Source organism: Caloenas nicobarica, chromosome 11 (genome assembly GCF_036013445.1).
Source record: "Caloenas nicobarica isolate bCalNic1 chromosome 11, bCalNic1.hap1, whole genome shotgun sequence".
NCBI lineage: Eukaryota > Metazoa > Chordata > Aves > Columbiformes > Columbidae > Caloenas > Caloenas nicobarica.
Genome location: NC_088255.1, coordinates 2984242 through 3009165, shown reverse-complemented (window position 1 = coordinate 3009165; position 24924 = coordinate 2984242). Strand labels below are relative to the sequence as shown.

General features: G+C 44.2%; 1 protein-coding gene across 1 annotated transcript; it reads left to right on the top strand.

Annotated features, from left to right (window-relative positions):
• Positions 1 to 311: 311 nt before the first annotated feature.
• On the top strand, positions 312 to 18705 carry NINJ1 (ninjurin 1). Its single transcript, XM_065642648.1, has 4 exons — positions 312 to 495; positions 8641 to 8875; positions 13420 to 13581; positions 16068 to 18705. The coding sequence occupies exons 1-3, from the start codon at positions 424 to 426 to the stop codon at positions 13572 to 13574; spliced, it is 462 nt and encodes a 153-aa protein (XP_065498720.1). The 5' UTR covers positions 312 to 423; the 3' UTR covers positions 13575 to 13581; positions 16068 to 18705.
• The last annotated feature ends 6219 nt before the right edge of the window (positions 18706 to 24924 follow it).

Sequence of the window (24924 nt, the reverse complement as noted above, 5' to 3'; positions counted from 1 at the left end):
CTAAAAGGGAACATTTGCATACATTACCGATCACCTGTACTCCCCCACCATAGCACGAACTATGATTCTTGGACAACATTGGAAACTGGGTCATAAAACCGAGCTGTTTGGTCTTGAAACCAGCCCGACCGTGCGAGGCAGCCGCCCCGGTCCCCAGATCCAGCTCAGCTGAAGAACCTTCCCCTCCAGCCGTGTTTTCCGCCGGGCCGAGGCCGCTGCCAAAGGGGCCGCCCCGCTGCGCGAACCTGCCCCGCCGGGCGGGCCCGGCCCGGGGCGGGCGGTGCCGGGGCGGGATGTGCAGGGAGGCAGGGCCGGGAGCGCTGGGGCCGCCGCGCAGCTCGGCAGCCGCCGCCTCGCTGGGAACCTTCTCCTCGGCGGCTCTTCCCGTCGAGCCGGGACCGCCCCGCGGGCAGCGGGGCCGCCATGGACTCCGGCAGCGAGACCCACGAGCTGAACGGGCTGGCGGAGGGCGCGGAGCAGGCGGCCGGAGAGCGGGTAGGGGGCGGCGGGGAGCGGGCGCGGCTGCGGCGGCACCGGCCGGGGCGGGCGGGCGGGCGGGAAGCGGCGCGGCTCACAGCGGCGGCGGCATGGCCGGGGCGGCCCGGGGCCCCATCATCGCCGGCCCGGGGCCCCATCATCGCCGGCCCGGGGCCCCATCATCGCCGGCCCGCGGTCCCATCGCCGGCCCGCGGTCCCATCATCGCCGGCCCGCGGTCCCATCGCCGGCCGGGGCGGGTGCGCTTGCGGACCCTCCCGCCGAGCCGGGGCGGGGAAGCCCCGGGCAGAGGCTGCTGCCGCGGTCCTGTAACCGGCACCGCGCCGTTGTTACTGTTTTTCACGCGTCTTCCGTTAATTCAGCGGCTCTTTTTAAAATAGGGATGTTGCTGCAAGCGTCCCGTTTTGTCTCGCTTCGAAGACAGGCAAGTGGTAATGAAAGGCTGAAAAGAAAATCCTTGGTAGTTCTTGGCACGATGAGCCCTTAGCCCCAGCACATGTCAGCCCCGGGTCGTGCGGGGTCCCCTGCCCAAGACCTCTGCTGGTCCTTCAGCTCACGGTCCCTCCCAGCCCGGCAGGGTTTTCCACCCAGATGACTTGGGAGAGGATGGAAAAGTTACTCAGGGGTATCTACACAGGAGATAAGTGAGCACAAAAGTAGGAAGAATTACTTAAAGAGTTGAGCCTATGTGTTTTTTCCTCCGTACAGTAATCCAAATAAAATCAAGGAGAGAAATACCCAGCTTTTTACTACTCCGTGTAGTCAAAACATGACCAGAGATCTTCACTGGAAAGCATTTCATCCCATGTTCTGTTTATACATAAAGGTTGTTTTCAAAGCGTGACACTTGTCTGAAAAGCCAGACTGGTAAAAGAGCGTCTTTTATGTTTTGGAAGAGACTGAACTCTAAAAAGCAGCTCTTATTCCAACCTAAGACTCTGCCACACAGAAACACTTCTATTAAACCGCCTTCTAACGTCACTAGTAAAACTTTCTGGTTACAGACAGACTGGACCGATTGTGTAGCAGGTCTTTCCTTCCTCCCTCCCTCGCTTCCTGACAAACCCTTGTATTCATGAATATCGTACCAAGAAAAAAAAATCTGGTTTTAATAAATCCTGGAAAGTACCTAAAGAGAGTCAAGGCTGGGGATACGCAGGTCAAACTGATGGCCTGAAGGCGTTTCCTTTAAGTCACCGACTTCTTAGCAATTTTCTTTTTTTTATTAACAAAGAGTTGTGATTGCATCACAAGTACTGGTCATAGGGACTTATTTTTTTTTTTTAACTTGGTCTGCTCCAAGAATTTTTCTGCAGCTTTCCTGTTTTACTTCATCTTCGGTTGCAAGCAATCATCATTTTGTTACATCTTTCCCATAGAAACTGGAAGTTCTATGTGAGTGCCATATAAAGAATAGGCAGCGAGACGTACTATTATATTGTGTTATATGCATACAATAGCACTTCAGAGAACTTTAGAGACACTTTTTTCATTTTCTCACACCAAAAAAACATTATTAGAAAGAAGTATATGTGAGATAAAACAGAGTGGGACAGATTTCTTAAAAATCTATCTGTGAATAAGAGAGACCTTAAAAATCTGACCAAGTTCACAATTCACACAAACAAAAGAATGCCCCAACTCAACAGCCAGCTAAACCTGGAGAGACCACAAATCCACAAGTGCCTGAATCTTCAGTATTGGAGTCAAAAGTGCATTAAGTGTCTGCTTTTAGGAATGCTCGCAGGCATCGCGACTCAGACCGTTCTGGTTTGCTTGCTGCCCATCCTGGTGTCTCCCCTCTCCTCAGAATCGATTTTCTTGCACATCTTCAGCACTAGACTGCTACCTTCTCTTACAGAAAAGCTGGCACGAAATGCAGATTTAATTGTCTTCAAAGCATTGTAGAAGCACACGAATTAAAAATAGACTATTTAAGCCCACTGTAATTCTCAGTGAGTGATCACAGAGTGGTTTAATGTGGTTTATTTTAACTCCATGATTAGTTTGGATCATTTTTTTAGCAGCTGTCAAGCTTTTAGAAGTAAGAAATTCCTTGCTTCTAATCCTGGGCTAGCACACCTCAGTGACTAATGGGAATAATTACGCTCGGCAGAAGTGTCTGGCCACTTCTGCAAAGGATTTGTTTGTACAAATGCAGTTATTAATAGTAGCTGTTTTTTCATCTCCTGTCTTTGCTTTCTCTGTTCACGGTCCATATTGAAACAGCCTAGATTCACCATGTTGTAAAACCTAGTTTAACGTTTCCAAGAAAACAGGAAACACCAGTTGGAAGAGTTAGAGAGGAACTATGAAAAAGGTGAACAAGAATTGGGTAGTAGAAAAGAACAGCTCTGGAATAGTTGGCTTCTGTTATAGTCATATTATTACTAAAGCTGTATTCAATACTGTATATTAATTCATAAATAATTTGGGGACACAACAGTTTCTTGGCATCACACTGCAAGTAACAAATTTCAAATTTGTAGGAACTTGAAATAATTTTACTGCATACAGAGTGATATGGCATATTCTAAAGCATTACTTGCATCAAATTGCATTTGGAGTATTTGATATACTCCAAATATTGAAACTGTTGGTGATAAGGTTTTTTTTACTTGTATGTTAAGTAGCTAGAATAAACAAATAATGCTTTATCAACACAAAATAGGCAGCTCGCAGTCCAGTTTGGAGAAACAGCATTAAAAGACTAAATCACTGCAATGAACAGTAGTAATGCAAGACAGAAGAAAAATCATACAAGTTTCTACTTAAATAGGGGTACAACCAAGTTTAAGTTATTACTTTATTTCACCAAGTTAGTCATCAGGTGTGCTGATTATTTTTAAGTCATTTAATAAGTGAAAATAGTCTAACTTGTCCTGGGACCAATATAGGTTTAGGAAAACAGTGCTCTGCCCTGAGCTAACATGACTGTGCTTTTCCCTTTTTTTCATACTGACTATTTAGCTCTCAGAAATCACCATGGTTGCCACTTTTTTTTTCCTTAATGTAGTCATACTTGCATTTTCTGTCTGTATAAAAAGTGGTTCTTCTCGAGTATAAGTTTTTAAAGTTGCTAGAAAAATGATGCTGTCTATGAAATATGAACACAGGACGCTAACTGTGTGTGTGTGTTCCTTTTTTTTTTTAATTGCCTGCAACCATTCTGTCTCAAGATGTGATTGGGAAGCCTCACAAACTAGTTTAGCACGTGGATGGGCAGATTTCCCCCCCCGCAATGAAATTTCTGCAGGGAATGTAGCTGATGATTCACTCCAGATGGAGGGATTTTTCTCTCTGAGTCAGCGCTAAGCTGAACGAGTGATCTAATGTTTTATTGGGGGAAAAGAAATAACATCTGAGGAGGTGTACAAAGGATCTAATAATCCGTCACGTAACTGATACAGCTTAAATATTTTTGTTGGAAGACTATTTCTTTTCTTCGTAGATTATTTTCCCTATTTTTCTGGGTCCGCAAGGTCTCTCAGACAAGGGAAGCCTGATTTCAGAGTGGCCATGTATGGCCCATTACATTTTCAGTATGTAGGTGATGGAGATGTGGACGGAGATTCCACATCTATGGGAATTACTAAATAATTGTATAAAGTTAGCAGATCCGTTCTCTAACTGTAGGGTTGAACTTAGAAAAAAAGAGAAGTAAAGTTCTGAAATTGTGTTCTGTTTTAGTCTTACTTGGGTCTTAGCCGTGCTTGACGAAACTCAGCACCTAAGGACATTTGCCTCCGTGCCACTTTTATTTATTTTTTAATAGGTGTAATGAATGAATCCTTTCTGTATTTCAAGGGGAATCAGTTCTTCTGGGCGTACTGTTAAAATGCCAAGTGAAGCGAAGCGGTGGCCAGGTCCGTACCAACACGTGTCAATCAGGCTGTGTTTCCAGCACCTGCTCTGAAGGTTTGGCCTTGCGGAAGCAAAAAAGTGCCACCAGCTCCTGCCGTAGCATCGTAGCTTTACCCTTGCACACCGCAGCGCTCCAGGCAGGCAGACAGAGCTGGTGTGGGGGCAGCGTGGGTGGCTGTGACAAGCAGGGGATTCCCCGGTCACAGAGCGGCACGGGGACGCTTGTCACTGCCCTAGAGCTGGGCCTAGACCAGCATGGCGGGTGGCTCTGCTCGCAGGCCGGTGCTTTGCGGTTCAGCTGCGCCAGGCTCTCGTGCACACGCGCTGTTTTTCCTCAGGCGCATTGGTGACACCAGCTGAAGGGATCGGCTTGTCTGTACCAGGTGATTTGAATGCTGAAAGTGTGTAATGAGGTGTTTTGATTACACGGAGACTGAAGCATGTTGCGTGGAATATGTACTGGAGAGTGTCCAGAGGAGGCCGCGAAGCTGGTGAAGGTTTGGAGGGGAGGCCGTGTGAGGAGCGGCTGAAGCCCCTGGGTTTGTTCAGCTGGAGCAGAGCAGACTGAGGGCAGAGCTCATGGGGCTGCAGCTTCAGCAGGGGAGCAGGAGGGGCAGGGCTGAGCTCTTCTCTCTGTGACAGGGACAGACCCCAGGGAATGGCAGGAACATGTGCCGGGGAGGGGCAGTTGGACATGGGGAAAAGGTTCTTCATCCAGAGGTGCTGGACACTGGAACAGGCTCCCCAGGGAGGTGTCACGGCCCCAGCCTGACAGCGTTCAAGAAGAGACTGGACAACGTCCTCAGACACACGGGGTGACCGGTGGGGTGTCATTGCAGGGACAGGAGTTGGACTCGATGGTCCTTGGGGGTCCCTTCCCACTCAGGACATTCCGTGATTCTGTGGTTCTACTGTTCTCTTGCCAAGGGACACCTGCAGGAAAAACCTCACTTTACAGCTGTCCTGGAGAACCTCCACAAGTCCCACTCCCCCTCTGCGCAGCCCTGCGGTGGTGACAGCACAGTAAGTGGTGTTTGGTGCCGTGGGCTGAATGTCTTGCTACGTGCTCGGAATGTCCCTGAAACCATAAAGCCACATAACGAAGTTCCCGTATAATTTCTCTTGTACATGACTGTCATTACCCTGAGGTTAAGGGAACAGCTCTCCTTTCATTACCTGTCTCTATATTGCTGGGTAAACATGTAGTTTGGCCTTAAAAACTGCTGCCACGGTACTGACTGCATTTGTTTCAATACTTTGGGCAGTTGCCTTCAACTTACTTCCAGAAGGCAAGGGTAATTTGCCTTTCTTTGTTTTGGTTTTATGGTTTTCCAGCATGAGTCAGGAGGCTCCATTTCTCAATCAGGAGATGGGAAATGATTGTTTCTGGGGCTTTCATGATTACATGTCCTTTTTCCTGCAGAAGGCAAGATCACAGGCTGAGAAAAAGCGCCGTACAGTAGAACCGATGTTTCAGTTCCCCATAGGCCTAGTTCCAATTCTGAACTGATCTGCTTTCAGCAGTGGTAGCTGAAAGCTTCTTAACAGAGTTCAATGCCATTTTTTAGAATCGAAATCTGGTAAGCTGAGTTGGCATTCCCAGAATAAGAAGTTTTGCCTTAGCAGCACCCTACTTTGAAAAGTCTTCTCCATTTATTGGAGAAGTGACTCCAAACCTTTGCCTCCAGCACAGTTCCAATGTCATGGCCTGCTATTTCCACCTGCTATTTCCACCTGCAACTGAATTAGCAAACAGCAAGGCCCTAAAAGTGTGTCAGTACGTCTCCCCAGGAAAAACAAAATATCATATTCTGTTGTTTGTGTAGAAACTGTCTTATGTAGTCAGAGAAGTAACTGCAAAGAAGATGTAGATATAGCCCAGACTATTTGCTCTTTTGTATAGGAAAGAAAGAAGGAAAGGAAAGGAAAAAGGAAAGAAAAAAGGAAAGGAAAGGAAAAGAAAGGAAAGGAAAAGAAAGGAAAAGAAAGGAAGGAAAGGAGGAAGGAAGGAAGAAAGAAAGAAAGAAAGAGAAAGTCAACCATGATCACATTCCTATATCAAGTGAAAACAAAGAAACTGGTGGTCATATTTTGACTGCCATTCCTTTCCATTAGGGTTCAGAACTGAGTCTCAGCTGCCCATGCAGTCTTTGCCCGTGTTACACACCACAGCCTCATAGACACTACAGGTATTTCAAAGTCAGTATTTTTGGCAAGAAGTTGTTAATTAGCTACTAGACATAGGAAAAAACTTCCTCTATTGTGAACTTACAACAAAATAGATCATATTACTTCTACAGTCTACTGAGAAGAGCTTGTTTTAAATTCATGCCCAGAAAATGGATTCTACTACTACACCCGTGGTTCCCCATCCCTCTTGCACTGCCAGCCTTGGGTAATCAAGAGCTAAATGTGTGTGTTTGGCTTTTTACTGTACAAAGGACAGTGAAAACTGTTAGTCTGGATTTTTCTACTGAGCACTGCCAGCATATATTCCATCCTGCTTTCCATAAGGAAGTGAACTCCCACGCCTGGTGTAGTTCTCCTGGTGGATGGGATGCCAGAATTGCAGTATTTTTTCTGAAGCATCCAAATGCTATTGTGGTTTAACAGGGCAGGGGGATGGGAAGAGGCAACTTTCCTTGGGGAGAGAAAAGGTGACAAATGTGGGATACATTCCCCAGCTAAATTGCATTTTTAGATTTTGGCATATAGACAAAACCAAACAAGCATCGAGTTTTTCCTGACTGAAGTCAGTGTCTATCTCAGCCATGTGCTTCCCGGGTGCTTGGTCTCAGTAAAGAATCCGTCTGCATGAAGCTACAGTGACATGTTTCCTTCTCTTTGCAGAAAAAAAGTCTGCTGCTGCCCCATGACGTTTTTCTCTCGGTAAAATATTCAGACTGTGGTTGGTTACAACGTCTGGTGAAAATAGGTCAAGTTTGGTATTTGAATGCCCTGGAAAAACTGGCAATGTTTTACTGTATGCATCAATATCTGTCCTACTTGAAAGGATGCTTTTAAGTCTGGACAGTGGCAAACCTGGCTTTGGAATTGGAAATTTGATAGTTATTAGTGCTGCTGAAGAGAGTAATTAGAGGGCGTTTTCTGCATTTGAACTAACCTTCAAAGAGAGACTTTCCTCAGTATTTTCTGGCAAGAGGGTACACATTTGTGCAGTAAAAAGGTCTCCAAGAAACAGGTTTAAGGAAGTCAGCTAGAAGAAGCTTACTCGTAACATATTTGTGCATTATTTTTGAAAATAAAGTCTAGAAGTAAGAGCAGTGAGAATGAAGTTCCTAACCTGTTTAGAGACTGCAGAAAAGAGAGTTCCCTACATTTCCTTCATCTCAGAGTTTGGCATCTAAGCCTGACCAAGTTACCCTAAGCTGCATCTAATTCATAGCGAAATGGGCACCCCTGGGAGATGAACTGTTGAATTCCAAGCTGGGTCACATGAATCATCATCAGGAAAAGCTCATTTTATTCATCCCACTGGGTTAACTAGCTCTGGTTTTGCCCTGCAGTTGCTTTTTTATTTTTCTGTTTGTTTGCAGGGGAATGAAAAGAAAAAAAAAAGCAAAAAAACCAACCAACCAAGAAAAAAACAACTCACAAACAAAACCAACCAACCAACCCAAACCTGCTGATGCAAAAATGGAAAGAAAAGTTTCCTTGTAACTGGGCAGTTCTTGGTGGCAACCACAGATCATATGATATTTAAACAGAAAAGCAGTTCCCTGGCTAGACCTGGTTGGTGGCATGGCGGAGTAAGAAGCAGCAGGGAAAAAGGTCAAGCAAATCTTGTACAGCAGCCAACATCCACAGAAATCCTCAAAATAAGACTCATGAGTAACTGAGGAACTACATGGATGTGTGATGACGGGGTGACTTTAATAAATGTTTGTATTTTTAAGAATGCCTTTAGGATTAAATTAGTGGTAATCATTTGTTGTTTGCTCGATTGGTTTACAGTGGTTTTTCCCTCACGACTTTTCTCAGTGCAAATTTTTTAGCTTTTTAAATCATTTTTTCGGAGCAGAAACGTACTGGTGGTTTAGACTGATCCTACAAGCTGGAAAATGTCCATCTGCCGCGGTCCAGGACAGCCACTATTTACTGCTCTCCTCAGAGGGAGGACAAAGATTCAGGTGGTCCCAGTACCGCTGTTACTCTATCAGGACGATGGCAGAAATCAGCCAGTGGGCCAAGTCATCTCTCGCTCGCTACACCAATTAGAAGAGATGTGAATAACCTTTTTCCCCCTCTCCCAATTTTAGCGCAGAACAGCACAGTGGATTCAAAGAAATGGGCCGATGAACATCAACCACTACGCCAACAAGAAGAGCGCGGCAGAGAGCATGTTGGACATTGCCCTGCTGATGGCCAACGCATCCCAGCTGAAAGCCGTGATGGAGCAAGGACCTTCTTTTTCCTTCTACATCCCGCTCATCATTCTTATCAGCCTGTCGCTCACACTACAAGTTATGGTGGGAGTGCTCCTGATATTCCTTGGTATGTAGCACGTGTATTTCCCTTATAGGATGTAACCTGTAAGATGATATATAGATTCTCCATTTCTTCTTACAAAGCTGTTCTATTTGAAAGTCTTTACCTCAGAATCTATTAAAGTTTTCTTTGAAGACCGTAGAAATATTGCAACAAAAGGAGTAAGGGCAGCTTTATGTGGAATCTTCAATTTTGATCAACTTCCTCATACTCATTTGCCCAGAGTATGAATATTTTTCTTTTCAGAAGGCCCGAGGAGGAAGGAAAATTATGAAATATTGTAAAATAGGTCAGATAGGATCATGCAGTCTGCCCAGTTTCATAATATTGTTTCTGACAAGACCTCTTACTTAATCTTATGACTGAAATGTGTTTGTTCCTTATCAGTCATATAATAAGTAATATTATAAGAATATATTGTGAACATAGAACTCCAAAACAGGAGTGAAAGTTGAAACAGCCATCTTCATGTTGGGGTGAAATATTGTCTTCAGTTTGTTAGTGCTTCTGCAATCAAATCAAAGGTTTAACAGCAAAGGCTAGACAATAATGAAAAAAACCTGTTGTTTTAAATTTAGGAAATTATTCAAAGCATCCTAAATCTCTAGGTGGGGAATGGTAGAAATGTTCTTGTTAATTTTCAAACCTGTGTTAATCTGAAATGAAAATTAAAAAAAAATAGCCTAGTTGGAGCAAGATTTCACCATAAGGACATACCTCATCTATTATCCACATACCATGGCTGCAGCCAAAAAATTTGAAATTACTTGTAAAATGAAAACACAATCCAAGTAGCATCCTGGAGCTACAAATAGATTGTCTGGAATTCTGCTTATCACTAGAGAAACCTTTTCTACTTTCTGCCAAACAAATGCGATGCCATACCTTTACTATATGCTAGAAATAATTTCAAGAGAATGGGTTTAAATAGGACTTGTGTTAGCGGTGCTTTGGGCACATCTAATGAGACAGCTGTAGAATTAGTTCCTTACTCGCTGTCTTCCCCACCTCCCCTTTCTGTCTCGTTTGTTGAATTACAGCCCTTCACATTCCTAGAAGTTCAATGCAGTGTCTTTGCTATTCCCAAAAGTATTAATAGATGCTTTTCAGTATTAATAGGTACAATGCTGTGAGGCACAGGAACCAGTACTTATCACTAAAAATTAGGTATTTTAAGTTAGTATTGCTAGATTAGTAGCACATGTATGTCCTACAACTCTGCCTTATTCTGCAAGGCATAATATTGATCTAAGTAGCTGTAGAACCAGGCTCATTTCTAAAACAATGTCATCGCTAAGTGAGCATGAATTACCCAAGAAAGTCCAAGTAAAACTCCACAGAGAGTGGAGAGACAGCACTCTTCTGGAAGTCTGAGTTTTCTGGTTTGACCTTAAGTCTTCAGTACTTCCCTTTGCTATCTTAACTTGCTGTGATATTTTTCCCCATGCTTTTGCAAGCCAAAATGCAAAAAGATTTCAGTGGCACTTTGCAAAGTTACTGAAAACCTGCAACATTGATTAGCAGCACCCAAAACCCCAGACCATAACTTTGGAGAGTGGATCAAAGATACCTGTGGAAATCAGAGGAAACATTCAGGTTTCAGCATCAGTCGAACCCCATTATTACTGAAATAAATGGTGCCTTCAGTAGTTGGAAAAAGCTATGGATCACTTCCTTTGCTAGTGATATACGACCATTTATTCTCATAACTTTTTTCCAATCTTTCCTTTTAAATTAATGAGTACTATATGACAGATCTTAAGTCAACTGTGAATGGAAAGCCTTGAAGGTGATAGCCAGAGTTCACACGTGGCATTTACTAAGTTATAGGTGCCACCTTTGTCATCTCTGTTAGTCTTATATTCCAGTTTTTAGCACAACTGAAAAACCAACTTTCTGTTTAAGGAGGAAGTTCAGAGGAAACCAGGATACATAAGACTTGTAATATTGATAGGCAGCTGACATAGCTTTTTTGTTTCTTACACAAGAGACAGAATGCAGCTGTCTCTGCATTTGGTGGAGTTGGAACAAGAGCAAAATCTGGGTCCTGGCCCCGAGGAGATTCCACAAAGTTCCCTGTTTTTTCTTGGGCAATAATTTCTCAGTATTTGCTGAGGCATTGCTTTTCAACGCTTGTTTCTGCCAGACATTGCCGAAGTGGATTCCATCTCTGTAATTCTTATCTTTGTCGCCTTGAGAGTAAAGAGAGGACCCAGCAGCCCCAACCCCAAAGTTGGGTTGAGGTGAATTTCGCAGCCCGCCCAGCAAATGGTGAGAGTGACGGGAGCCCAGTCTGGGCTCAGACGTGCTGGAGGGAGGAAATAGGATATGAATCACACAGAGTCACAGAGCGGTTAGGGTTGGAAGGGACCTCTGGAGATCATCTAGTCCAACCCACCTGCTAGAGCAGGTACACCTAGGGTATTATGTACAAAGATACAGGCATCGTGGCAAGAACTTGCTTTTCACAGTGTGTAGCTGGTAGTTTTGGCCTGCAGGAACAGTTCGCCTTTCTGTCCAGCCACAAAATCTTGTCTCTTCCAAGCTCTTCCAAGTTCAAACAAAAGTCAGTGCAACTATCCAGTTTCTCTTTGGAAGAAAAGCAAAGAATATCTTGAAATAGTTTCAGTGGCATGAAATCATAGTAATCTAATCCCACTATAATAAAATACTTAAAGAATAACTGCTTTTAAAAACATTTTCACAAACACCCTCATTTTAAGTACTATAATCACAAAGATAGGATTACTGCAATTTTCCTCAAAATTTAGAGCACTACTTAAACTGACAAGCAATACTTGTCTCCTCTGACCCTTATTTGGACAGTGTCAGTTCTCTTTTGAGCATGACTTGTTTTAACTCACAAAACACGTTAGGCCATTATTACTTTTGGGTTTTTTTTTAATCAACCATCTGAGATGCTTTTCTTCCATACTTCAGGATTAATTATTCCATTTCTTTTATTCTGCTTCATTCACGCAACAGTTCTGGAGTCCTTGCAGGTGCTGTTGGGATGCAAGCATCCACGTAGCTCCAGATGCTTTACATGTCTAAATTCATTTTCAGGGTTAAGTAATGCTGAGTTTAAATTATTTCATGCCTACACAGATGTGCAGTAGCTTAAGCTTCTCGGGTAGTTTCCCCACGCCATTCTGCAGTGCTTTGACTGGCCTGTGATGTTTGACTACACTGCTTTAGCAAACAGGACTTGAATGGGCGCCCAGAATTCCTTGAAACCAAAACAGCATTAGTCTTCCTAATTAGGGACACCAAGTGAACCTGGCTTTTCATACTTCACTTTCATACAAGTGCATTTGCCACCACTTCTACTTAACTGCTTCAACAAGTGAGTCTTGGTTCTGCAGTTAAGTTCTGTGGTGTTGACAGGGTCATTATGTTAAAAGCAAATAACAAAGTTTATCTCATGCAGTAGAGTCATAAGCTACATATCTATGTACATGCCTATCAGAACGAGCTCAAAGTTTTATTTACGTTGCTGTAAAAGCTTGTCAGGTATAAACTTTCACGTGTCCTGGAGGTGCAAACACAAGCTCCAGTGATCTACACATTTAAGCGCTAGGAGCCTTAACAGACAAAAACCGTTCTCCAAACATGCTTCAGAATTCATCAGCACTCATTCCACCAGCATCCAAGAAATTTAGCAGAGGGTCTGAGTTGTGGAGCTCTTGCTGCAGGAGAACAGAGGCAGACAAAAATCTTGGTTTTCCACCTGATGCCAGGCCAGCGCCCGCAGATTCCTACTGTCCTCCACAAGCACGTGCTTTTCTCTATCATCAAGTCTATTATCAGTTCAAAGTAATTAATTAGATGTTTTCACAAGGCCTGGGATCAAAGCTTCAACTCAGTTCTATCTTCTTGTGTGTTCCTCCCTCACTCCCATTAGAAGGTCAACCAAAGAACAACTGCAAGAAACAAAAGAAAATGTTTACACAGCTGATGCTCTCTGTGTAAAGGACTGCAGCTACGCTGCTTTGAAATCGTCCTCTGTTTAACAGATGTAGCGCCCTTGCTTTCTAAAAACAGAATCGGTGCAAAAGCAGGGAGTACAGCTGGGGAAGGACACCAGTACAAAGAAAGAAATCCAGCAATGATAAAGAAATTGGGCTGTCTGCAAAGAACCTGTGGCATTTTAACTGTAGGAAATTTAAATTCATTCCATCCTGTCAGAGCTTCAAGCTTCATATATTCAAGACTGCAATGATTTTTAAATGCTTGAAGTCTGCAACAAAACTAGTTTTCAAGGGATCAAGAGCTCATAAGGTTTCTAGTAATGTTTATGTATCCATTACTTCCCATGTGCATCCACAGAGATTAGATGCTAATTACTGGAAGCTAAGAGGCTCCTTGTGGTTAAACATCTTCCCCTTAGCGCTTTTACTGACACTGCAGAATCCTACTTCCCTTTTAAGTATGACTGATGCAAATAGCTCAGTGTGAGGGAAATTCTTAAACTACATGAGAAATGAAGACTTTTAGTTTGGCTTTTGAAATACGCATGTAATTAATTTTTTTTTCCTTTCTCTTTAAAGTAAAATATGACCTTAACAACCCTGCGAAACATGTGAAGCTGAATTTCCTCAACAACCTTGCAACTGGTCTAGTATTCATTATAGTAGTTGTGAATATTTTTATCACTGCCTTTGGAGTGCAGAAGCCGGTTCCTGAGTCAGCATCCAGACAGTAGGTACCAGGTGAGTGTGGGCTCTGTGACGGTAGCAGGCGCAGCATGCGGAGATGCAGAGCTTTGAAAACAGCCGCGAGCTTATCTGTACAGTTCTAGGCTTGCAGAGAAATGTGTTTACTTCAGATGACTACACCAACGGAAGCTACCGGGAACTGCTAAGTTAGTACAGTGTATTTGTAAATGTAGAGTTCAAAAGTTGACGGCAGGATCTTACTTTGTCAGGGGCCCCTTGCATGTGTCACGCACAGGAAGAGTGAAGATTGTCCTTCTGGCTCAGCTACTCCTTTTCCTCATTGCTAACTAAGCCAAGAAGGGAAGTACTATTGTTTTGCTTCCTCCAAATGCCTCTTTTGCTTTTTTTTTTAAGAAAGGTTTGCAGTATACTGCATCCAGTCTGTTAGGAACACTGAAGACTTTATCCAAGTAACTAGGGCTGTTAAGTATGATCTATGATAGACTTTATCCAAGTAACTAGGGCTGTTAAGTCTGATCTATAATAGACTTTATCCAAGTAACTAGGGCTGTTAAGTCTGATATATAATACTCCACATGACTGGAGCCCTTCGGTTCCTGAGCAGATAGCGCAGCTTCGCTGTCCTCCCAAGCTGCTGTGTGGGACACTCAGCCTGCAAAGGCGTGCACTATCACTTTACTCGGCACGTGCGGTCATTTAGAACAGTATTGCTTGCTCTACCTGCGTTTTAAAGTTAGTTAGTTAGTTACACAAAAGGATAAATGCAGGAACTGTGGGATTCAAAATGGGTGTCTTCCTAGCGTCATAGCTATGATGAACAATTTGGGAGGAAATAACCCTCAATTGTAGGCTTGTAGCCCAAGAAGCACTGTAGTCCCACATCTGCATTTGGAACAGCACTGTGTGTGCCAGCATCGCTCTGGCTCCTTATCTTCCAAATCTCAAATCCCGCTGCTGAAGGAATTACTGGACTTTCCTGCCAAGCCATGGTGCGCTGGCTACTGGGCAGACAGCCCGTACATGTAACGTTATTGGTTTGAGTTAACTTCTAGACCAACCCCTTTCTCCATGAAAAAGAAGATAGAAAGCATTTAAACCCCTAATGTGAAGATGTATGGTGCTACAGAAATCTATAACAACAATGGAAACCAGACCAAAATTTATCAGGATTCTAAACAACATGGGGAGAGATCAGTGCAACAAATTACTAGGAAGGTGGAGATTGAATTTCATTTATTTTGGGGTGTGAGCGGAATCGTCTGCTTTAACAAAAACCTGTGAAATTCTGGCAGCGAAACAAGGTAGTTTTATTGTATTTTATGGCCATAGTCTTTACAAATAAACTAATAAATATGTAATTTTAGCAGCAAAGAGCACATAGATCATCTGAATATTATCAGAATTATAAGTAGAACATCCATCTCAGCAGTAGGTATTAAAACAATACTGAAACACTAACCGCAAAATTGCACTGGCAAAGCCAACAGAACACGATGAAAGATGGTTGGAACTTTAGCTGTCTTCACAGGAAAAAACATGCAGAATAGCCAGGAACAGAGGCAGAGACAAGAATCTGAAATAACCGTCAAGAAATTCAAATAATGGGCAAGGTGGCATACCAGAATCCCAACCGCACCTCTTCTTGATACAGTGGAAAGAAAAGGGGGAGGAGAGAGAAGCAGTTATTGCTCATCACACTGATGTGCTGAGTGGAGAGGAAGATGAGTCAACCATCCAACCCCAGGCTTTTGTGGCTTAATTATGACCAGGATTATGGAGTCCCTAGTTAGAAAGCTGGGTCTTCAATGAGGAATCAGCTCACTCGTGACTTCTCTGAGACCGTTGTGAGAGCGTGAAGCACAGTTCTGCCTAGTGGATGGGAATAGCTGCCACATCTATAATATTTATCGTATACCACATATAGCGATGCACAGCCACAGTATTTGTTCACATACAGAAACATGGTTGGTATCATATCTCCTGCTGACATTGGTTTAAAAAACTTGCAGTGCCTCAATAATGGAGAAACAGTAGCTGGTTTATGTAACCTCAGGTAGAGGCAAGACCCAAGGATGTTCAAAGCATGTTTTAAAATGGTTTTTGGACATTGTACAAACCCAGCAGCTGTGTGATCCTGCCTTCCTGCTTCTCACACATGCACTTTCCTAAGAAAATGGCCAAATGTGTCTGGGACCTGTGTCTTTTGCCTCAGACTTGTCAAATGTGGAAATTCTTTGTTGCTTTGGAACATTATGTCTGTTGTTTGTTCATTTGTACATATTGCCCTTGCTGAAAACACCTGGTCAGCTGAATGTAACTTGAAAAATAAGTCTTTTTGGGTCTGCTGCCACAGTCTCCTCAAAGCCCTGAGAGAAGGGAGCGGCCACCGTTTCCTGGCTCCACCTTTACTATTATGCACACTTTTCCAAAGCAAACTTAATTCCCCCTTTAAAGCAAATGTGTCGTCTGCTATAATTCCTGTATCGCTAACATCTCAATATCTTTGTTTTGTTTTTCAGAGACCTGCGGCATTCATTCTAGATGCCATTTGCACTTGAGCCAGTTACACTTGGACACAGTGGGGAAAAGAAATTATCAAAGAAGCTGGACATACTGAGCAGCTTTCTCAACTTTCCAACAACCAACACATTTGTGTACCTAAAATTTTCCTGTGTGTTAATATTTAAACTGTTTGGCATCCGAGGAAATGTTGATTTTCACCCAAGGACATTGTTTTTCTGGAATATTGGCATCTCAATTTCCGTAGAAACAATTGTTTTTCAGAGAAGTGGCATAGGCTCATCAAACAAGGTCACATCAGCTGGTGGCACTTTCACAGGACTTTTGTTTTTGTGGCAATTTGTTATTTCCAGCATGGTAAGAAGCGGCAGGCCTTTGGAGCTGGTGTGCTCACGTTGTCCTTTGCTTCACTCACTTGGCCCCAAACCCCCGTGCTCCGTGGTGCAGCTGTGCTCTTCCTTTGCAGTGTGCTAAGGTAGCTGTGCCTTGTTTTCTTCTTTTTTTTTTTTTTTTTTTCCTACCAGAAACCACAATCTGTCTTGTGTCCAGTTGTGCTCACAGGTACTCATGGGCCTGTTCCTTCATCTCTGGCCCGCACTTAAAATGTCCTCGCCTTTGTGCACAGACACACAAATAACCTAACTGCTAACGGTTTCTTACTATTAACTGCTGTACTCTCTATTCTGTGCATTATATATATTTCTGGAAATGCTGTTAGAAGCGCTGCCCTTTCTAGGCCCAACTGGAAAGCTGGAGGATACAGGATGAGCTTTACCTGCTAACTGGTATCAAGTGCCTGTCAGCAAGTCAAGTCACCAGTTGAAAGGATTTTATCCCTCTGTAACTTACTTTTCCCTCTTCTCTCCCCAAGATTGATTGCTTCAGTTGTGTTACTCCTAGGAGTTTATAGCTAAAAGCATAACTAATTTTGTATTTTTTATTTTTAAATATATATAGAGTGATATAAGTACCTTCTAGGTTCTTACCTGCTGGATCAGGGACTGACACTTTTTCTAAATACACTATTGCTAGTAATGGTGTAGGTTATAAAAATTTCCACAACAAAAACATTTCAGTCATTTTATTTCCAAAGTATCACATCTGCAATCAGAAAAAATCCTAGTTTTCTAGCTTGTGCTTACTCGTAGATGCAAATTTGTACTAGTACATTTCCTTACCATTACTTTTTAAATGCTTCCTTGCACATATTAATAGAAGTTTGACTTCCATGTGTCTCATCTCATTTACAAGTTGTATTGATCGTAATTCTCTTTAGTTATGTCTCAAGGCCCTTTGATGAACCATAGCTTCATTTACATGTTCTGTGAGAATTACTAACAGAAAACAAATCAGAAACTTGTGTGATTAGTAATGGAATAGACATTCCTTTTGATTTTTTAATTCGTCTTTTGTTGCTTCATTTCCAGCTGAAATCTGGCAAGTAATGGTTTTAATTGTGCGTGTTGTACTAATTTAAACATAGCTCAGAACAAGTTCTGAAGGAAGTACTCAGGACAATTTTCCTTATTTAATTTTGCAAACCAGCAAATTGTTGAAGGACTATTCAGACATACTTGTGCTATCACAGTTTCGATGTTGTATACTGAATTGACTGGCCAAACGGTAGTGCTGAAAACCTTAAAAACCTTTACTTCGGAGAAAATAGGTGACTGTAGGCAGAGCCCTTCCAAGTGTGACATTTGTCTGTGGCTCAACATTGGGCAGTAATTTTGATAAGATTCTTGAATGTACCACTTTTCTTACCTCTCACCTTCTTACCCACTGGAATATTTGCCCATCTGTGCATCCCATTCAGGCTGGAGCGGCTCCCTGGAGGCATCTACCTCTCTGCGTACAGGACACTTTGTACCAAAGCTGGACATCTGCAATAGTTTCTTTATGTTGTCCTCAGTACATTACCCATCGAAAAGATAGTTACTTTTAACTTAGGTATGAATACTGGATATTTTTCATTGCCACATTTGCATCTTTCTAGTTTTTTAAGCAAGACATAACAATAGGAAGGAATGTGTTTCTGGCACTTAGCTAATCCTCTCACTTTTTCACTTGTCCCTGCTCCTTTGAAGGCAGATGCAAACAGACACCGGGGCTCTGCTGCTGGTTTGGTGGGGATTTGGCACAGTTTTGAAGGTAGCTTTGCGTTGGGCTTTGCATTGGGGTGCTCCTCGCTGCCGCGGCATCTCCTGTAGCACGATGGTGTTTGTCTGGCACTGACACACCTCGAAGCACTCAGAGGGGGTCACGGTCCAGACGTGCCAGGTCTTTCCCCATTTTATTCCCCTCGTTATTGGACCATAATTTTTCTGGTCACTCAAGCGAACAAGCTGTTATAGTCGGTTTCCCCTGGGAAATACAGTCGCTGTTCTTGTAGCATCTTTACTGCTAAGCTGCTGCCCGACAGAAACTACCAAGGCTGGTGTATCGCATCTCCCAGCGGCTTGTGCAGCGAACGGGATGCGGAGCCGCAGGGCAGGGAACGCTCCCAGGCTTGTCCACTACAGATTCCAATGGACTTTGCAAGACGCAGGTTTGGGGACGTACAGGAGGGAATTGGTTCCAAACACAAAAACCTGATGTGCAAGCCATCCGAGTACAAGGCTGTCCTGGGCATCATGTGCAACTGGATGTCTTTTTTAAAATAAAAAGTATGCTGGTTTATTACCATGCCTTTTATTGTGATTAAGTAAGATTTGCAAAACGTCCTCAGACATGCAATCTGTGTTTTAAGTCTCAGAAGCCTTCAAGAATCATGTATTTTTTAGCAGACAAAAGCATCTGCAGGTTGATTTCAAGTATAAATAATTGAACCGCATGGTTATTATTCTAAGTCAGGTGCTTATTTAAAATCCTAGCAAATATCTCCTAGGGGTGGCAAACAAATGCATGGGTTTAAATGGTTCTTGGTTGTTGACAAACATTTCACTTAAAAGGAGATCATCAATGAAGCGAGAGGAATTTTTACAGGCTGTCTTGGGAAACGGTTCAAGCCAGGTCACCCATTTACTCCTGTTTCATAAGCTGCTGAGCAGAGTGAGAATTACACATGCTGCTCTGGTCCTTCTCATTAGTCCCTTTAGCATCAAGGACTGCCTGACTTGAACTTTTCAGTATATTTACTGAAGCAGGTGACAACGACTGTATTTACTGAACGGGAGTTTTAAGTATTTGTCTTCTCAACCAGGTCACTGCTGAAGCTTATTCTGCAGCTGAGTATTACATAAAGTGGGCTGAACTAGAAAGCATTATCCTGGTTACTGCTTTCCCCTCAGCTACCATTTGGAAGGTTTTGGTCACTCATTTTAATTTCTTCTAACAAATCCTGGTGTTTTGCCCATCGCACCAAGCCCTGCCAGCCACGTCTTGGCATGGGCGCTGGTTTGACTGGGACTCACTGCCCTGTGCTTCAGGTACCAGTGCACCAAGCTCATCTCCTTGTCCAGGGCATGGGCTTGTGACTCTGCGTCACCCTGAAAGCCTGAATGCTCTTTTATTGTTAGAGGAAGAAGAAACATAATAATCTTGATCATTCAAATATTCACAGAAGAGTTGTCAGAATCCAAATGCTGAGCTCTGCTTATTTTCTAGCTTACCAAAGGAGTGGCCAGTATAAGTTTTATCTTGTTTGGGAAGTGCTACATGTGGTACTAATTTACGCACCATTTTAGTTTACTTAAAAAACAAAAAAAACCCCAAAACAACAAAACAAAACAAAAAAACCAACACCAAAACAAAAAAAACCCAATCAAACAAAAGAAACAAAAACTCCACGCAACAAAGAAACAAACAACAAAACAAAGAAACAAATAAAACCCCAATGTCAAAAGCTGATCCTTGTTCTATAATATAACTGGCTCTACTTACTGCAAGGCAGTGGGAACACTTAGAAGAAAGCTGATGATATATTCTCCTATATACCACTCACATCTTTGATAACCTGCGCATTTAAACGCACTGCTCCTTGAAAAGAACTCATCAGATCTCCTATAAGGTTAGAGGCAGCATAGAATCACAGAATCAGAATCACAGAAGGGTTTGGGTTGGAAGGGGCCCTTCCCAGCTCCCCCAGTGCCCCCCCTGCCCTGAGCAGGGACATCTGCACCAGCTCAGGTTGCTCAGAGCCCCGTCCAGCCTGGCCTGGGATGTCTCCAGGGATGGTTCAGCCACCACCTCTCTGGCCAACCTGGGCCAGGCTCTCACCACCCTCAGGGCCAACAATTCCTTCCTCATGTCCAGCCTGAATCTCCCCTTTTTTTTAGCTTAAAACCATCACCCCATGTCCTATCACAACAGGCCCTGCTGAAAAGTCTGTCCCCATCTTTCTTCTCGGCCCCTTTTGAGTATGGAAAGGCCGCAATAGGGGCACACGGAAGCACCGAGCCTGAGAAGCAGCAGGTTGTCCTTCTCCTCAGTTGTTTGCATACCAGAAAAAGCCACATTGCTGCTAAATGACCGTGTTTTGCTTCTAAAGAAATTATTTGCAGGTGATGTACATAAGCATAACATCCAGCTGTGAGAGGTGGAGCTGCCCATCTTTGCATGGCCATCCCACAGACTCTACACTTCCCTCATGAAATTAAAATAAATAAACCAAGAGCTTCCCAATACTCTCAGCAGTTTTGCTGCGCTGTCTGTAGGGAAATGACTTAGCAGAGCAGAAGTAGTACTGTTTAGTTCTTAAAACAACACATTTGGTGTTATCACTATTAAACAAATATCCAGGAACGGATACTACAGTGGAGCAGTGTAGAGACCACGTTTCCCTTAGAATGAGTTGGGAAACCACTGGTACCCCAGATATCCCCAGATGGCAGCTATTTATAAACTACTTTTCCGGTAGAAACACACGTGGCTAACATCCCTTAAATACACACAAATGTAATGACCTTGAAGTGAAGGTCACGCATTGTAAAGACCACCACACCCGTACATTCAGATGTCGGTTTTGCCCCAAGGAACTACCCCAGAAAACAGCTCTGTATCTTGGAAGAAAGCTCCCACAGCAATGGGAAATGACATGATGTTCTCCTTTAGGAAATAACATTTCGGCACATCATTTCGATTGTTGAACTTTTCACCTACAACAGTGCAAGGCACAATGGTCGGAAGTCTTGAAAAATAGGCTCCATCTCAAGACTACTATGAAGCTGGAGCCAACTACCTGCTTGGAAGCAAGCCAAAGAGAAGGAATTTTTCTCAGCCCCACATTCCCATCGCTTTCATCTCAGAAAGCCACGTGTCTGAGGAACAGGTTCTCCACCCCTGGAAAAAGGAGAGGTTGCTGCTTTACAGATGAAATATTTAAGGAGCAGGAGAAGAGTCCATTGACCCTGGTGTCATGTAGGGGTCTTGCTGTTGCTCTGACATTTGGACACGTTCGACAGCGGTGGGAGGGCAGGGCAGGGACATGGCTAATGGCAACTTACGGACATGGTTTAGAGGTGGACTTGGCAATGTTGGGTTTATGGTTGGAGTCGATGATCTTAAGGGTCTTTTCCAACCAAAACAATTCTATGATTCTCTGAAACACTCACACAGTTTGCAGGAGCCTCTTGGCTGTGCCAGTGAGCAAACACCGGTTGTGGGACGTACAGCAAAAAGACTGACAAGAAAAGACGTGGTTTTGAAGCCTTCTTCTTTGCAAGGAGGAATTTCACATTTTCACACAGATTCAATCCTTGATTCTGTCTTAAATGCACACACTTGGTCCTGCCATTCTAATGGCCCTTGGCTGTGACATTGGGAGCGTTACCTACGTGTCATTGTGGGATATGTTGTGATAAATAGTGGAAGACACAGAATACGATCTTTTCAAGAATAATATCTAATCAATTATTATGCAACTTCCTAACAGGGTGGTGACAAAAAAAAAATTACCTTCCCTGCTATTGGATGCAATGGATTATTTTGAACTCACTTTCCTCCTCCGCAGTTTAGTGAAGCTCTGTTTTCATGGTTATTTTTCCCTCCTTGGATTATTTCATAATCTCCCAAGCACAGTGCCACAGCTCCCCGGCTGGGAACAGACACTTTGCAACGCTGGCTCATCAGGCAAGTTGGGCTTTGTCAGAAATGGAGACAGCAAAAACTGGTTCCTTTTTCTTCCAGCCTCCTTTATGATGCTTTCCACTCCTCCTCCTGTTTTCCAGCCCTCCAGCTCAGAGGTAGCCCCAGCTCCCTTTTTACAGTCCAGGTTTTAATTAGTTAGGGGGCGAGTGGTAAATCTGGTGCCATGGTACGAAGAGCCACACCAGGACTCCTGAAGTGTTGCCAGCCATTTTCACTGGTGCCAAAAATATTTGAGAATAAATCTATTTCATCACCACCCAACATTACCCCAGTTTTCTGGCATCGAGGACGGAAATAATTTAAACCATTGGAAAGGCCTTATGTTTCGCACTTGCGTTGGACTTGTGGAAGCCATGGAGGGGGACAGCTGCGTGTCTTTACCCTGAAACAGGATTTTTTTTTTTTTTCTGTGTCAGAAAATATGATTCATCAGGCATGCCAGGGAGAGCATCGTTCAGGAGAGAAATGACTGTATTTCCCCCAGGCCTCTCCATCGCTTGTGGAGATTCAAATTCTGGGAACGTGACAACAAAATTGAACTGTATGAGATGCACTGAACGGGGCAGCGTGAGAGCAAACCACAATGGGCTCGTGTTGGTCAGTGTTCTTGTTCCTCTGTGCCGATAAAAACCCAGGTTTGAAGCCCTGCGCCCCACAGCTGCGCTGGCTGGCGTCATCACAACATCTCGAAGGGACCGCGGTTATCAAATGGAGATGCTGGCATCTTTAAACCTGATGTCACTGTTGCTGTTTTGCTTGATTTGCCTGTCGCCTTCACTTGCACAGAGAGGGTGTGATGGAACAGTGAGTTGTCTTGTTCATGTTTCCAGAGTCAGGACCAGCCTAGACTCATCCAGGGCTGAATTTCATCCAGGTCTGAATAAGGAATTTCTTTCCTACTTGTTTGTTTTCTTGATGACTCTGTGCTAGTCAAGACAAGTTTCACCTGTGCCCCACAGTGTAACTGTTTCGTAGAAAACTGCTATCTAAATTATTATTAATAATAATCGTTATTTTCTGCTGTCATTTTACCTGCTATGTAATACCTGGACTTTGAATTTGGATCCTACCTGCCATAAACTATCTTCCACCTCCCAGCAGGATGGAGTTCTTCCAGAGCTGTGAGAATCATAGGATGTCCTGAGCTGGAAGGGACCCACAGGAGCAGAGTCCAGCTCCCGTCCCTGCAATGACACCCCACAGGTCACACCGTGTGTCTGAGGACGTTGTCCGGTCTCTTCTTGAACACTGTCAGGTTGGGGCCGTGACACCTCCCTGGGGAGCCTGTTCCAGTGTCCAGCACCTCTGGGTGAAGAACCTTTTCCCCATGTCCAACCTAAGAGAAGCATCGGTGACAACTCAGGGCGCCTCTGAGCCAGCCCAGCGCGAAGGACAAGCCTCTTCTCGCCTCCGGAGGCCCCAGCTGCACCTTGCTGTGGAACTGCAGAACAGCATAAAACTGAAGCAAAGCAGGCCTGGGGTGGCGTGTGATTTACGGGTGGGAGAACGAGCTCCTGTACTTGCCTTATAAACCCTCCCAGTGAGAGATTCAGGGGCAGGTCCCGCCCCATGCTCACAGCGATGGGACAACGACGTCCCCTCTGCAGGACCCTCAGTCCCCCACAACTCAGCCAGCTCGTGTCGGGCGCGAGGCAGAGAGGAAAAGCCACCGGGAGCATGTGAAGGTGCCTGTTTGGAATCTATAGCACACCCAGAAGCATCCGGCACAGCCGCTGAGTGCCAGTGCTCAGCTGTGCCCGATGCGGCCAACTTTGCGCTTGGAAGTAGTGATGAACTCGGGGTTTTCCTCTCTTGGCGTGCAGGAAGGAGCGTGAGAGCAGAGCTATGGCTGCTCACTCCTGGTCACTGCAGCGCGGGGCCCGTCTCCCTGCTGCCACCCGCTGTGTCCCCCTGTGTCCCCCGCAGCGGGGCCAGGCAGCTCCCGCGGCACCAGCTCAGCTCAGAGCAGCCTTGGGGGCTGACACCTGGGAACTTTTAAATTGTGTTGTCCTCCCAAGTGAGGGCAAGCCCCAAGCTGGAATTGGTAGGATGGAGAGCACAGATTTTTTTTTTTTTTTTTTTTTTTTTTGCCTCTTCTTCTCTGGAAATACCCGGAATCCACTTCGTGCTTAGGGAACTTCTTAATTAATCTTTACCTGAAATGAAAGCCCAGGCAAGGGGAAAGGTTACCCCAGCACACAGGAGGGGTGGGAGCGGGGCAGAGGGCCGAGCCCTCCCCAGGCAGCCACAGGACCAGCGTAACAGCCTCTTCAAAGATTTCCAGCGTGCTTCTCAGCCCGGGGAAAATTTGGAAATCTCAGTCTAAGTGGGTAGTTTTTTTCCTCCACAGAGAGATGAGTTACAACTTAGCTGTCCACAACCATTACAGATCAGGAATATTTCAGAGGCACGGTTGTGCTATTTCCAACCTCTGCTAGGAGATTTTAAAATAATTAGCCCAGTGCAGACAGTGGAAAATAATCTTAGATCTCTCCCTTTCTGTTACTGCAAGAGCTGTGGCATTCGGCAGGGGCATCCTTGGTGTGAGCATCCTCTGGACAGGGGCTTGGGTGCTGCCAAACCCCAGGGCAACTAAAACCTGGGCTTAAAAGAAAAGGAAGAAAAAACTTACCCGAGTGTGATGAAATATTTTGCTGCTGAAAAGACACATCTTGCCCGTTATTTATTCAGGCTCCAGGTGCCGTGGCGCTCTGGCTGCGGCATCTGACCTCCCCCGTTACCAGCTCACGAAGCGCAGGCTGAGTCTGA

What these genes read in the sequence shown, in the direction of transcription:
- NINJ1 (XM_065642648.1), top strand. Translation starts at nt 424, where the DNA reads ATGGACTCCGGCAGCGAGACCCACGAGCTGAACGGGCTGGCGGAGGGC. An exon ending in AGCAGGCGGCCGGAGAGCGG is followed by an intron (nt 496 to 8,640) that starts GTAGGGGGCGGC and finishes TCCCAATTTTAG; the next exon opens with CGCAGAACAGCACAGTGGAT. An exon ending in AGTGCTCCTGATATTCCTTG is followed by an intron (nt 8,876 to 13,419) that starts GTATGTAGCACG and finishes TTCTCTTTAAAG; the next exon opens with TAAAATATGACCTTAACAAC.